Raw genomic sequence first — 14,447 nt, 5'->3', positions numbered from 1 at the left:
ATGAAAGGCCTTGAAGGCATGCAAGAGGAAGGAGACCCCAGGCAGCCCTGGAGTGGGAAGAGGGAGCTTCAGCGTCCATCCATCCTATCCCATCCCTTGGGATTGGTCCCTGTCCTCCAATGCCACCTCCAGGCCTTGGAGAGGAGGGCTGGGAAGGGGTCCAGCAGGGAAGGTGGGGCTCTGGGTCCAGGAGCAGGAGCCCAGGTCCAAAAGGAGCCTGCTGCTTGGCGCTGCCTCCTCCTCCTCCTTCTGCCTTTGGGCTACGCTCTGCAAAGCGCAAAGGCAGCTGAGCCAAGGGGCGCCGGGCAGCAGAGGCGCCTGCCTTTTCTTCTTCCCTTGGAAACTTGGCCAAACAGAAGGAGGAGGAGAAGCAGAAAGGAGGAGAAAAGAGAAGAAAGCCTGCCTTATCTCGATCCGCTCCCCTTTTTATTTTGGGAGCCCCCCTAACTTGGCTACGATGGCTTGAAAAAGGGGAGCGCATCCTCCTCTCCAAAAGGCGTGCGCCACGAAGAAGGATCTCTTTTTGGAGAGGTTTTGCGCGCCGCGCCTTGAAGGAGAGAGAGCTTTTGGAGCCCCTTTGGGCTCTGGATCGGGACTTGCCCCAGGCTCAGCCTTCCTTGGGACCCTGGCTTGCCCCATGCCCAGCCTGGGCTTGGCTCCTCTTTCTTGGCTTGCCTTTCTTGGAGCTCCTCTTGGGCACCATGCCTCCGGGATGAAGGCTGCCTTCTCCTCCTCCTTCTCCTCTTCCTGAGCCTCCTCCATGCCTTGATCGGGTCCTTCTGCCCCCCAACCATGGCTGGGGTCCCCGGGGGAGGCCAGGCCAGCCTCCCCGAAGGCAGAGGAGGGGGAGAAAGCCAAAGCCGGGGGGAATTCGTGGCTCTCACCGCTGTGCGGACGGAGCAGGGCGAGAGCGCCTCTGTTGCGCATCACCATCCTGCTGCTGCTCCAGCTCCAGCTGCAGAGAATGCCAGTCCCAGGAGGCTGGGGCTCTTGGGGACCCCTTTGCCAGCCCGCCCGGGGGGCTCCGGGGCCCGATCCGCCTCCCACAAGCGCTACCGACGCCTCCAGAACTGCCTCTACAACGTCCTGGAAAGACCCCGAGGATGGGCCTTCATCTACCACGCTTTCATGTGAGTCCAAGAGCCCTCTCCAGACTCCAGCCCAGGTTCCTTTTTCCTTCTTGGGTCTCATTGGGTCTCTCCATGGTTAAGGATAGGATGGGTCAAGGGAGACCCTCAGGCACCTCTCTCTCCAGGCATCTTCTTCAGCCTTGGAGATATTGGGGATATCCAAGCAGGAGAAGGGAGAAGGAGGAAGGGCATGGCCATCCATCTGCAGAAATCTACCTTCCTCAGGGTTAATAGTATCTGATAGCTTTAGTACACTCAGGAATGGAAGTTTGGCCTCTTTTGGTGGAAGTGTATACTTTCTTGGGCAGTCTCTAGAAATTAGACACCCTGACCATCCACACCGTCCAAATCATGTCCACTCTCCAGCCAAAACTTCCTTCTTCTTGGGTCTTGAAAGCTGAGCAGGGTCCCTCTCTGGTTAAGGATAGGATGGGTCAAGGCACCCCTTTCTTCAGGCTTTCTCTTCATCCTTGGAGATATTGGGGAGCTCCAAGCAAGGGGAGGAAGAAGGTCATGGCCATCCACCTGGGGCTGCAGAAGTCTACCCTCCTCAGTGTTACTAGTATTTGATACCCAGGAACTGAAGTTTTGTCACTTTTGTTGAAAGTGTATACTTTGTCTGTGCATTGTCTCATTTCAATTTCAATTAGATTTCAATTAGATTTCAGCCACACCATCGAAATAATGTCCCCTCTCCAGCCCAAACTCCTTTCTTCTTGGGTCTGTCTTTTTGGGTCTTCTTGGGTTTTGGAAGCTGAGCAGGGTCCCTCTGTGGATAGGATGGATCAAGGGAGACCACCAGACACCTATCTCTTCAAGTATCCTCTTCAGCTAGTGCCTTCGAGTAGTTTCAGATTTATGGCAACCCTAAGGCAAACCTATCATGAGGTTTTTATTGCCACGATTTGTTGAGAAGAGTGCATCTACACTGTCAAAATGATGCAGTCTGACATCACTTTATCTGCCATGGCTCCATCCTGTGGAAACTTGGGATTTGTAGTTTGGTGAGGCACCAGCACTCTTTGGCAGAGACGGCGAAACATCTTATAAAACTCCCAATCCCAGGATTCCATATGGCACATAAAGGGGTGCCAAAGTGCATTAAATGTGTAAGCTGCTTTGAGTACCATTGTTTTTTGAGAAAATGGAATAATAATAATAATAATAATAATAATAATAATAATAATAGTAATTCTACAATATATATACAATGTATAGGGGCTTACCCATTCATGTGGACTCCTTTTAGAGAAACATTTCTAATCTGACCCATCCTTTGAGGGACAAAATGAAAGCAGATGCGCTTTAATGGAAAAATTAAGATAGCATCCCAGAGTCCTCCTGTTTCTTATAGTTATAGGAACTGGTGGGAAAAACAATAGGACAAAGGAACAAGTACATTCAATGCAGATAGGTTCTACTGAAACCTCAGGCATTTGTTACTCAGTAAATGTGGAGCAAAGATCTGTCTCTGTCCTGCAACTTTCCTACAAGGAGATTGCTATTATTCCCTCTCTCCAAACCCACTGATTCTCCACCTTGACTAGTCTTGGAAAGAGGAGAAGGAGAGTTTGGCAAGGGTGGGTCTATGTGTTTGTGTGCGTGTGCATGCAATGCATCAGATGGGTGTGTGTGTGTATATATATATATATTGCCAATGATGGCTTGGTGGATCTATGCCAAGTGGGGGCAACTCTGCAAAATGAGTAGCAATAAGCTGGAAGGGGTGGTTAATGGACCAAAGCTTCTTGTGTAGATGGTGTGTAGCTTTTGTCTTTTCTTCTGTCACCACACACCCACTTTTTGGACAAAGATACTTTGGTAGGGTTTGGGAATGTGCCATTCTTTGGACTAAACTTCCCAGTTTCCCCCACCAGCAGGGTTGGTAGGGGAAGATGGGACTCTTAGTCCAAAGGATGGAACATTTCTGCACCTGGCATCTTAGGTTCAGAGTCTTCTTGACTAGCTGATGAAGGATCGTTGTTGTGAGGTGGCTTCAAGTTCACCCTAACTTATGTTGAACCTCTCCTACCATTTTGTTGGCAAGATTTATTTGGGAAGAGGGAGTTTGCCATTGCCTCCTTCTGAGGCCGAGAGAGTGTGACTTGCTCAAGATCACCCCATGGATTTCATAGCTGAATGCAAGAGTTGAACTCTGGTCTTCCAGACTCCTAGTCCAACAATCAAACTCTGACATTATTTCATGATGAAGGATGTCTTCCTTCCATTGCAGTTGCAGGTGAGGGTTTCTCCTTTAGTTCCTCTCCTTGGTTGGGCTCAGAATGGGAGACCTGGATCAGAGAGAGATGAGTTTGAATTCTAACTGAGTCTTGAATGGCCTTGAGCTGGTCACCAACATTCAACATAAGAGCTGCCTCAATGGAGATGTTGCTTAAGATAGGATTGAGGTCCCTTCTGTGTAGACAAGATCCAGATTCAAGTCCTCCTGCTTAGTCATGAAACCTTTGGCCAGTTTCCCTCTCTCTACTTGGCCTGCCTTGCAGGACTGCTGTTAGGATAAATCAGGGAGGAGGGTAGATATATGCAAGAGCTCAACCTCTTGGAGCAAATGGAAGGGTGCAAATAGCTAATTCGCTGTCTAATTTTCAAAGGGGCAGCTGTGCCTGTCTATTGGGGCAAAACAACCAAAGCAAACCTTGTAACACCTTTAAGACTTGCAGATTTATTATAGCACAGGGGTTATAATCCATTAAAGTTCATGCTGTAATAAATCTGGTCATCTTAAAGGTGCCACATCGTGTTTGGAGACTCCTAAACAGATTTGCTTCGGTCCTTCTATGCCAGGTATTGCCATCACACGGCCTGGTATTTTCAAATGCAAATCCCATTAGTCCTCACTAGAGCTGCTGGGATTTGCAATCCAACAAAATCTGGGATGCTACGCTGGAGGAGAGTTCTGGGCATACCCTGGACTACCAAAAAGATGAATAAATGGAGCAAACCAAGCCTGAACTCTTCCTAGAAGTGAAGGTGACTGACAGTACTTTAGAGATCTCAGGAGAAAAGACAATACTTGGTAAGACTGAACATGGCAAGAAAAGAGAGAGAAGATGGAGATGCCTTTACAAGTGGATAGACTCATCCAAGGAAACTATGGCTGCCCTGAGATTGCAAGACCTGAGCAGAGCTGTTGATATCAGGGCGATTTGGAGCTGTCTCCATAAGTCAAAGGTCCAAAACATATTGCAGAAATAATCCAATTTGAGACCGCTTTAACTCCCCTGGTTCAGTGCTAGAGAATCCTGTGGATTGCAGTTCATTGTGGCACCAATAAATAGAGAAGGCTCACTGTCTCATAAAACTACAGTTCCCAGTATTCCCTAGCATTGAGCCAGGGCAGTTAAAGCCATCTCAAACTGGATTATTTCTGCAGTGTGTTTTGGACCAAAGTCAAGTTGGCAGGAGTTAACAAGAACAGCCAGAATCCTATGTCAGGGACTTAGGTCTAAAACGCACTGCAGAAATAATCCAGTTTGAAACTGATTTAATTGCCCTGGCTCAATGCTAGGGAAAGGGAAGGCTGACTGCGCTCATTAAGGTTTGCTTTTGGGAATTAAAATATTTCCAAGCCTTGGGTATTTGAATCCGCGGATAAATAATCCATGGATATGGAGATCCAACTGTAGACATCAAGATTTGCTTTGGGGAACTTAGACACTTTAGAAATATTTGCAAGCCATGGATGCTTGAATCCATAGATATAGAATCCATGGATATGGAGGGCCAACAGGTTTTTTCTAAGTGTCTTGCATATTTTATTCTTGCTGTGACTATCATGCATAGCAATGTATCAGGAAATTCTTGTTGGTGCCCTGATGCACACTTTCACAACTCAATAGTGCCTCTTCTACGTAGCTAAGGATGCATAAAGGTACGCAACATAAACCACTGTATAGAATCACAAGCCCATAATAGTAACACGACTCTGCAATTCGGATATCAAGTTTGGACAACCAAAGCCTTGAGGTTTTATCTAGCTGTAGTTCCTTTTGCCCAGCGGTGAGAATATCATAGACAATGGGATTCAGCTTAGATTTATTGTCTATGGCAAAGCGTCCATTACGAAACACTGTGTTCATACAACATCCTTGCTAAAATGAAGAGATGGCAGCTGAAACACCGAATCGTATAAGGCAAAACAATCCCAGGAAAGGTAGAGATTAAAAGAACATATTTTAACACTAATACAAATATTGCTACAGGCCAACAATGGAAAGGTCTACTTCCCAACCAGTCTCAAGAATGATAAAGTTCTTGCAGGTTTTGTTGGTTGTGTTCGCTTTTGTACCCTACCATGTCCATTCTGTTTTTAGGGTGGCTTGTAGCAATTTTTGGGAACTGAACTAGGGCTCTTTCAAATTGTTACCCCTTCCAATGAAAATTCTGCCCACCACCAATGAATTTTTTCTTCAGTCTCCAGATTTCTAACCTTGGAGAAAGTGAGACGTTGAAAACTTTGCATGCCAATGACTCTTCCATTTGCCGTGTTCACATGCCCTTGGTTGCTTTGTCTGGCTCTTTGCTTGCATGCCAAAACTATATTTCTAAATGCTTGGTGAACTTCGAAGTTAGAAATTTTGGACCCTGAAGGAAAATTTTCATTTGGAGGGACAACATTTTTGTTTTGGGGGGCATTGAGCCTTGCAGTTCCAAGACCCAATTTCCCAAAGACACAAAGAGACAGCTAGAATATTATAATGATAACAACTCTGTAACTACTTTCCAGCAAATTTATTTTAATTTAAATTTCTCCAAAGAAAGAAGTCCCAAGATCAAGGATCTTTTTGGATTGACCAAGTGCGATACTCCAGTGTGTATATTCACTGTAAATGGAAAATGCAAACTTATGCCCCTTCTAAAGAAAGGTAGAACTTCTTGACACCGAGAGGATGAGAAATTGCATTATAAGCCTTATGGACAACATAGTGGCATCTGTCTTTCATCACCACTTGCTTCATCTTAGCCAGGAACGGCTGGTGAGACCTGTAAGCTCAGAAAGGTTCTTGTTTTTCTCCTGTGTACTTTGTGTTTCAATGTTAAAGATAGTCAAAGAATGGGAGAAGGAAACTCTGAGAGTGTGCAGATGGTCCTTAGGTCTGTGTTGCTGTTTTTAAGCTATAGCGCTTCTGGCATCAGACAAAGGAGAGGCGAGACCCATTGATATTGGCACCGTTAGCCAAGTGGCACCTTGTTGCTGTTGTTGTGGTTTCAAGTCATTTTTGAGTTGTGGCGACCCTATTAGGGCATTTTCTTGGCTAGATTTATTCAGAGGCTGAGAGTGTGTGACTTGCCCAAGGTCTGGCACCTTCGGGTCTCCATTCGCCAAGGATTTGGAAATTCCTTGGTCGCAATGCAGGGAGGGTTGCAAGCCTGGCAACCATGCTTACTGTGAAGTCAAAGGCTTTCACAGCCAGCGTCCATAGTTATTTTGTGGGTTTTTCGAGCTACGCGGCCATGTTCTACAAGAGTTTATTCCTAACGTTTCGCCAGCATCTGTGGCTGGCATCTTCAGACAAAGTTTGCAAGATGCCAGCCACAGATGCTGGCGAAACATCAGGAATAAACTCTTGAAGAACATGGCCACATAGCCTGAAAATTTCACAAACAACTAACCATGCTTACTGTTTTTGTTGTGCAACACTGTTTTCTACATAGGTTTCTCAAGGGGTTGGGAACTCCAAATGTGATGCTCATCCGGAAATTGACGTTATTATCCCATCCCTATTGAAGACACGTAACAACAACAATAGCAACAATCCTATCCCATACTTTGGTCTTCCCATATGAGATGCTTCCCACTTTCTCCAGCAGCATGGGAACTGTAGTCCAGCACAAATGAGGATGCATTAGATTTGGGGAAGGCAGAAAAGTAACATCCTTTTCTGTGGCTGGGAGTAATACTCTACCCATCTCTGAGCATCTTTGAGATGTTGTGCATTGGAGCCGCAAGGATCATTTAATGTTCAGTACTTTTAAATCAGTGTTTAAAAATAGCATGCCCAGCGCTTGTGTGTTTTAGGCCGCACCAGTACTTCTATGGCTTTTACAGTCGCTGAGTTTTTAAAATTACTCGGTTTTATTGTTTTATGCTTCCATCTCGTTTGAGAGCAGCCTCTATATACCGCAAGCAAAATAAATAAAGATTAAAGTATTTGGTTAATGCTAAGCTGGTTTACGGCCGACTTGGAGACCTCAAGAATTCCCTTGTTGCCACTGATGTCTAGGATTCAGCAAAGAACTGGGTCAAAACGGGTGGCGGATTATTGATTTTCGGCATCTCAGCTTTAGATAGAACGAGTCCTCTGGTATTTGTGTATCCAGTTTTGATTTCTGTATCACACACTTCTTATTAGCCGGGGCAAGGGACATGGACTATTTATTTCCTGGAGTAAACTGATGATGTTGAGAATGCAGTTCACACATAACAGTAGACCAGGATTCCTGGTTAATCTTGGTTTATTGTGAACAAGCTGGTAGTTTATCATGACCACCAAATCCCATATCCTGATTTCTTTCCCCCAAACAAAGCAGGGTTTGAAACTACAAATCCCACAATTCTGCAGGGTAGAATCACGGCACTTAAAGTGGTGTTAAACTGCTTTCGTTCTGCTGTGTGGACACATGCTTTAGACTCTTCGCCCTGTCTGCTCTTTGAATCATGTTGATTCTGTTCTTAGCTCTTCATTTCTCAACCGTTGACTTTAGCTATTGCACTGTGGCTGCTTCTGCACTGCAGAATGAATGCAGTTTGACACTTCTTTGACTGCCATGGCTCCATGCTATGGAACTCTGGGATTTGTAGGTTTGTGAGACATCTCTGTCTTAGAGCACTGGTGCCCCAACAAGCTACAAATCACAGGATTCCATAGCATGGAGCCGTGGCAGTAGTGATGTCAAACTGCATTCATTCTGCAGTGTGGCAGCAGCCTGAGAATCTTATTATCACAATGAGACATTTACATTTTCAGATTTGCCTCTCTCTTTTTTTGGAGGGGGTGGTATGTTTCCCCCCCCCCAAGTTAAGACTGGTCACATCTAAGTTTTAATTTTGATCCACTTGGACTTTGAAAAGGCTGATTCTGGCAATGGTGGGCCTTTCTTGATATTCCTGCCCTTTGTTCATAGACACTGTTGTATCTGTGGTTTCTTGTGGGGTTTGGGGGCTATGTGGTCATGTTCTGGAAGAGTTTATTCCTGATGTTTCGACAGCATCTGTGGTTGGCGTCTTCAGAGAATGCTGGCATGGAAGAGAGTAGGGTGTGTGTGTGTGTGTGTGTGTACTATTTGACCCTGGTTTGAGAGGGAGTGATATACAGGTTAATCTCTGTGTTGTGCTGGTCACATTACACACACACACACACACTTTTAGTTCTATGCCACCATTCTCTGAAGATGCCAGCCACAGCTGCTGGCGAAACATCAGGAACAAACTCTCCCAGAACATGGCTAAACCCACAAGAAACCATGGATGCCGACTGTGAAAGCCTTCAACTTCACACTGTTGTATTATGTTGTTAGCATAATTAAAAAGAAGAGATTAGCTGGAATTATAACTTTACATATACCTAGCTATGTAACAGAGATGCTAAGAAACCCCTTTACTAAATTGTGGAGAGGTATAATGGGTCATTGTTAAGAGACTCTGATGCGCATTGGGAACTATGTGCATTGGTATGCAATGCACATTGGTGTGCAGATGCACATTGGTGCACAACCAGCATTGGTGTGCAGTAGACATTGGTGCTCATTGTACATTGATGTGCATCATGCATTTGTGTTCATTGTGCACTGGTGTGCATTACACACTGATGCATGTTGTGCACCAATGTGCATTAATCCAATATGGATCAGGCACTTTGCTGGCGCAGCTACGTAGTAGTGTAACATCAGTCCTGTACTGGATACGGAGTTACACAAGTGCACAATTTTAATTCTCACAGTCGTAAGCCCACTTACAAAGACATAAGTTCCCAACAGGATTATGAAGGTGGTTTGTTTGCAGATGATATTCTAGTCTTCAGTTCAGGGAAGAATATATTGGCCACTCCTTGTTCTTAAGAAGATCCAATTTTTCAGGTCTGAATTTGGAAATGTAGTTTACATGCTTAAATAAGATGGTTTGACAGTCTCCTGGCTTCTCCAAACGGGAAAGATCTAAGGCTTCCAAATCCAGAGCCATTTTTCCTGGGTCTCATTCCTCTCCCTCTTCAGTCAAAGACTCTCCTGACATTTCAGATAAGTTGAGGATCAACTTAAAGAGGCAAAAGTCTACTCAAGTCCAGTGAAAAATCCCCTTTAGAACGCAGGGGGAAAAAAGTCTCCTTTCGAACTCGAGGAAATGCTATTTATGTGAACGCGGCCAATGGACTTTGGAGAGGAGCTGATTAAGTTTAATAACAAAAGATTTAAATCTTAATCTCTTTCACGCTGCAAGACGTGGCTCTCTTGACTGAAAAGTTCATTCCACTTGAGGTTGTTTTTGATCTGAAGCTGCATGCTTGCAAGGTACTGTTTTTCGTGGGATTTACCTGGGAGAAAGGATATATAAGCTTGCAGCTTTGAAAAGTTTCAGTGTTGTTCAGGGTGAGTCCCAATCTGTAAAAGAAAAATCAATAAGTAATTGCCCCCCAACTCTTAAACTACATAACCTTTGGGAAGTTTCTAGATGGGTTTGTGCCTTAGAATGCTAAAAGCAGACCTTATAAAAGCAAGCTTTTAGTCCACATATTGGTGTTTTGGGCATGTCTCTTTGTGAGGCATATTGGTATACTGTGTGTCCACATGCCCTTGCAAATTTGATGGGTTTGCGCATCAAAGCAAGATTTTTAATTAAGTTTTATTCTTATTTATTTGCTAGCAATTGTGCTCTTTCGCTCTCTGTCTGTGTTTGAAAGAGAGAGAAAATCAAAAATCAAAATGAGTTAAAGACTACTATTAAAAAGGAAATGACCGTTTTGCAATATAGGCCCATTCTTCTGTCGCCGGAGAGATGCCGACACTAAGAAACAAAAGTCTTTACCTGTTTATGAAAAGACAGCAAGGCCTATACCTGACTGTGTTTAGTGCTAATGAAAAAGCCATACAGGTATTTATTAACAGTGGTCCCCAAATGCCAGAAGACTTGGACTTCAACTCCCAGCATTCCTGACCGAGTTGACTGGGGCTTCTGGGAGCAGATTTGCAAAACACCTGGAGGACCCAAGTTTGGGAACCAATGTTTCGTAGGTCAAAATCAGGAGGGCATAAACTTAGAATGCTTCAAACAAGCCAAATGTGTTTCACCATCCCGACTACATCAGCCGCATGTCTCCTTACATACAGTGGTTCCCAAACTTTGGTCCTCCAGGTGTTTTGGATCTCAGCCCCCAGAAGCCCCTGCCAGCTTGGTTAAGAGTCAGGAATTCTGGGATCCGAAGTCCAAAACATCTGGAGGACCAAAGTTTGGGAATCACTGCCCTACAAATGGCTTGATCCCTGTTAGTAGTCCCAATTAAAGCATAGGAGCAACGGGATTTGCATAAGTGGGGACTTACCATTCAACAATCGATCCAGAGTGACCATTATAAACAATAGGGTTCAGGGCCTATATCTTTTGTTGCTCCTATTGATTTATGTTATTTTTACCCAGTATTGATAAAGGCACAGCAATTAGTGTTAACTTGCCTGACTTCCGTTGCTCCAAAAGATTTAGAATGCAAATCCCTAAGCGAATGATGAAAGATTGGTAGCATCATGCTCCTGCAGCCTGGCTCCTTCTAGGTATAACAGTTGCCCACAGTTTCCATCATCCCCAGTCACATCACCGTTGGTTGATGGGAACTGTAGTCTAGGACGTCCAGAGGGCAGTGGGCCAGAAAATGGTGCCATGATGGCTAAGAGTTAGGCAAATATAATTTTATTGTGGCCAAAGACTTGCGCATAAAACGTACAATGATTATAATGATATTGTAAAATACAGTATGGGGCTCAAGGCTGGGGTTTTTTATGGTGCTCTAATCAATACAGGATTCACAGATTCACTTAACTTGCAAGGATCTCAAGCATGTCTTAGACCAGGGGTGGAGATCCTGCAGCTCTCAAACTGTTGTTGGATTGCAAGTCCCATCAGCCCCTGGCCTACCTATGTAGCAAGAGAGTAGGGGATGTATTAGCCCAGAGAGTGGGAATCTGGAAGTCCTTCAATGTTGTAGGGTTGCAAGGCCCAGAAGCCCCTGGATAGCCTAGCAATGGTGAGGAATATTTTTAGGGTCAAACTGAATTTTTTTCCTGTTTGGGACTTACTCTGCACAAAATTTGCATGCGATTGATTTGCGCAGACAACAGCGTTTTCTATGCAAGAAACAGCTTTTTCTGTAGAAAATAATATTTTTACAGACAGCAGCATTTTTAGTGTAGGGAACAGCTTTCTCTGTGCAGAAAATGCTGTTGTCTGTGCAAATCAACCCCATGCGAATTTTGCACAGAGTAAAGTCCCAACTGCAGCCTTTTCTGTTCAGGAAGCAGCATTTTCTGCACAGGAAAAAAAAAAGAAATGGATGTGTAGATATATTATTTTCTGTGTGAAAAAAAATGCTGTTTCTTGCACAAACCAATCCTGTGCAAATTTTGCATGGAATACGTCACGCATTGCGAATAGCCTTTTCAAATTGCATGGCTTTTGAAGACTTGTACAGTGGAAAGAAAATGGCTGAATTTATTTGTCACTACTTTTGAAGAATTACAGCCGGTTCTCCGCATCCACGAATTCGGTATCCATGAACTCAACTATCCATGGTTTGAACATATTTAATATATATATAAATTTCATAAAGCACACTTCGATTTTGCCATTTTATATAAGGGATGCCATTTTACCATGCCATTATATTTAATGGGATGTGAGGATCCACAGATTTTGGTATTCATGGGGGGCCCTGGAACCAAACCCAAGGGCCAATATATATCCTTAGCATTAAGTGATCTCCTGAATTGGTTTTCTACCAACAAATCACTGGATGAGTTGCAGAATAAGTTCCAAACTGTGAATATTCTGGTCTGACCTTTTTTGAATATTTCTCCAGATTCTTCCCATCGCTAATATGTAGGGCTTTATACCCACCACTTTGACTTGTGCCCACAAAGAGACTTAGTGGTGGAGATCTGTGACAGCAAGGGAGCCTCTCTCTCCACCGCTTTGCTAATGCGTGTGCCACGTACCAAGTGCATCCGCATTTGTTAATTTCATTAGTGAGCTCGTTCTTAAGCAACCTGCAAGAAAGGAGACAGGACAATTCATCAAAAGTGGCTGCGGAAGGGGAAGCAGCCTTAGAAACCTGTGCGCTAGGGAGCCTGCGAATGAGGCGTGATTGGGTTAGCGGAGAGCGGAGAGGGCCTTCCCCCTCGCATCTAATTGTTTTGTAAAGCGCACAAAAGCATCCAGGATCTATAAGTTAATCGCACGGGGTGGCATTTCTTTCTCGGGTTCAACGGAAAGGGTAATTAAACCGAGGGAAAAAAGGGGGACAGCAGGCCGAGGAACTTTGCAGGGTTCCCAGGGTGGGAGCAAAGGGATCGGTGCGTCGATGTAGGAGACATTGAGTCGAGGTACCCAAATCCACGATGACTTTCCTTCTTTTCCGCCTAATTAGATTGCTCATCCTTTTTTTGGAGCGTCAAGGTTGCGGCAGGTTTTGAAGAAAGCAGGGAAGCTATAAATCAAAGAGCAGGTGTTACGATTCCCCTGCGCTATGGGTCTTTCTCTAATCTCTCTCTCTCCATCTCTCTTGACTAGGTTATTTTCGGTGGAGGAATATATAAATATGCAAAAAAAAAATTCTACCCCCCAAAAGATGGTGCGCTGATTGTTGCTGATCTTTGCCCATTAATGTATAAACCGAGCTCCACATTGGGTGCTTGGCTTTGGTTGCTGGTTTTCAGGTGCATGAGAAGCTAAGTTTCTCTTTCACCCATTCTTGCCAAGTTGCTAGTCCTCATGCAAAGTATTGTGCATTTACAATGAGTCGCCCTTATCATCACTGTAGCTAATGGGGGTCTTCTCAATAGGCGTTGTGCCCCAAATTTCATTCAGACCCAGGGTCTTGAGATTTTTGATCTTTTCTTGTGGGCCGAGAGCCGAGACTGAAATAAAACCAGGTTGGGGCCACACTTTCTCCTATTTTGAGCAGCATTGTTCTGGCGGGATCACGCCCTTCTCTCTATCCAGCTCCTCCTCGGGTGATCGGTGATTAAATGTCAGGGACCCACCAGATATTTTTTGCCAGAGGTGCCTCTCTAATGAGCAAAAAGGTGGACCGGGTGACACGCTATTAAAGCTTTGTTCCCCTTTCCAGGGCGGCAACCTTGCTAAAAATACTGTTGCCATTTGGGAATCGATAACTCCAGTCGAAGGCTCTCGTTTCTGCTGCTCCCCTTGATCCTGCGGAAGATGTGATGAGGAGGTATTCCCCTCGTACACTTTTGCGTGAGGAGTTAATGTGGATTAAAGAGCTATTTCTCATTTGTCAGGCTGAAAGAAAGGGGCTGAGAAAGCCTGGTAGAATTATAGAGCTCTGGGGCACCTGCGGATGCGAATGAGAGTCGTGGGGCTCTCTATTGGTGTGTGTGTGTTTTTGTGAACTTTGCAGGAGCTACGCAATGTTCTACAGTGGTCCCTGCACATTCGCTGGGGTTAGGGATGAAGGATCCCTGTGAATGTGGAAAAACCGCAAATAAAAGAACACTATTCTTTTTACCTAAGAGAACACCTCTCTAGGAATATCCAGGTCCTCCAGTGCAACTCTATAGTCAACATCTGCCAGAGGTTGATCATAGAATCATGCTGGAGCACCTACAAATGCCTAAAGAAGTGTTTTCTCTAGGAACTCCTAGGTTCTCCAGCACAACTCTATGGTCAACTTCTGGCAGAATTGCGCTGGAGGACTTGGAGATTCCTAGAGAGAACAATATTCATCAAAATTTCAAATGATCAAATCCACAAAAGTCAAAGCTGCAAATATGAAGGGCTATCTGTATAGCCTACCCACCCCAAAAGGTACAGCACCTTGGATAGCTGTTTCAAATTGTAGTATTAAACCTGGAAGTAGGTTTACTACTCACCTTCTTTGGAGGTCTTTAAACCTAAGTTGGATGGCCATATCCCAGAAATGCTTTGCTTGTGTAGTCCTGCATGGTTGGATCAGTGCTTCCCAAACTTTGGTCCTCCAGGTGTTTTTGACTTCAGCTCTCAGTATTCCTGACTGTTGGTCAAGTTGGTCAAGTTGGCTGGGGCTTCAAAGAGTTGCTGTCCAAATCACCTAG

General features: G+C 44.6%; 1 protein-coding gene across 1 annotated transcript in view; it reads left to right on the top strand.

Annotated features, from left to right (window-relative positions):
• The first annotated feature begins 581 nt into the window (after nt 1-581).
• LOC149305018 (potassium voltage-gated channel subfamily KQT member 4-like) overlaps nt 582-14,447 on the top strand; it is a 58,796-nt gene continuing 44,930 nt past the window's right edge. The window contains exon 1 of the mRNA XM_089478461.1: nt 582-1,130. Coding sequence (XP_089334587.1) covers nt 793-1,130 — 338 coding nt within the window. The 5' untranslated portion in view covers nt 582-792. The remainder of the gene's footprint in view (nt 1,131-14,447) is intronic.

The sequence above is a fragment of the Sceloporus occidentalis genome, unplaced genomic scaffold (assembly GCF_023333645.1).
Source record: "Sceloporus occidentalis isolate IW3139 unplaced genomic scaffold, rSceOcc1.0.p SCAF_13, whole genome shotgun sequence".
Taxonomy (NCBI): Eukaryota; Metazoa; Chordata; class Lepidosauria; order Squamata; family Phrynosomatidae; genus Sceloporus; species Sceloporus occidentalis.
Note: the sequence above shows the minus strand (reverse complement) of the source record. Positions and strands in the feature narration are given on the sequence as shown.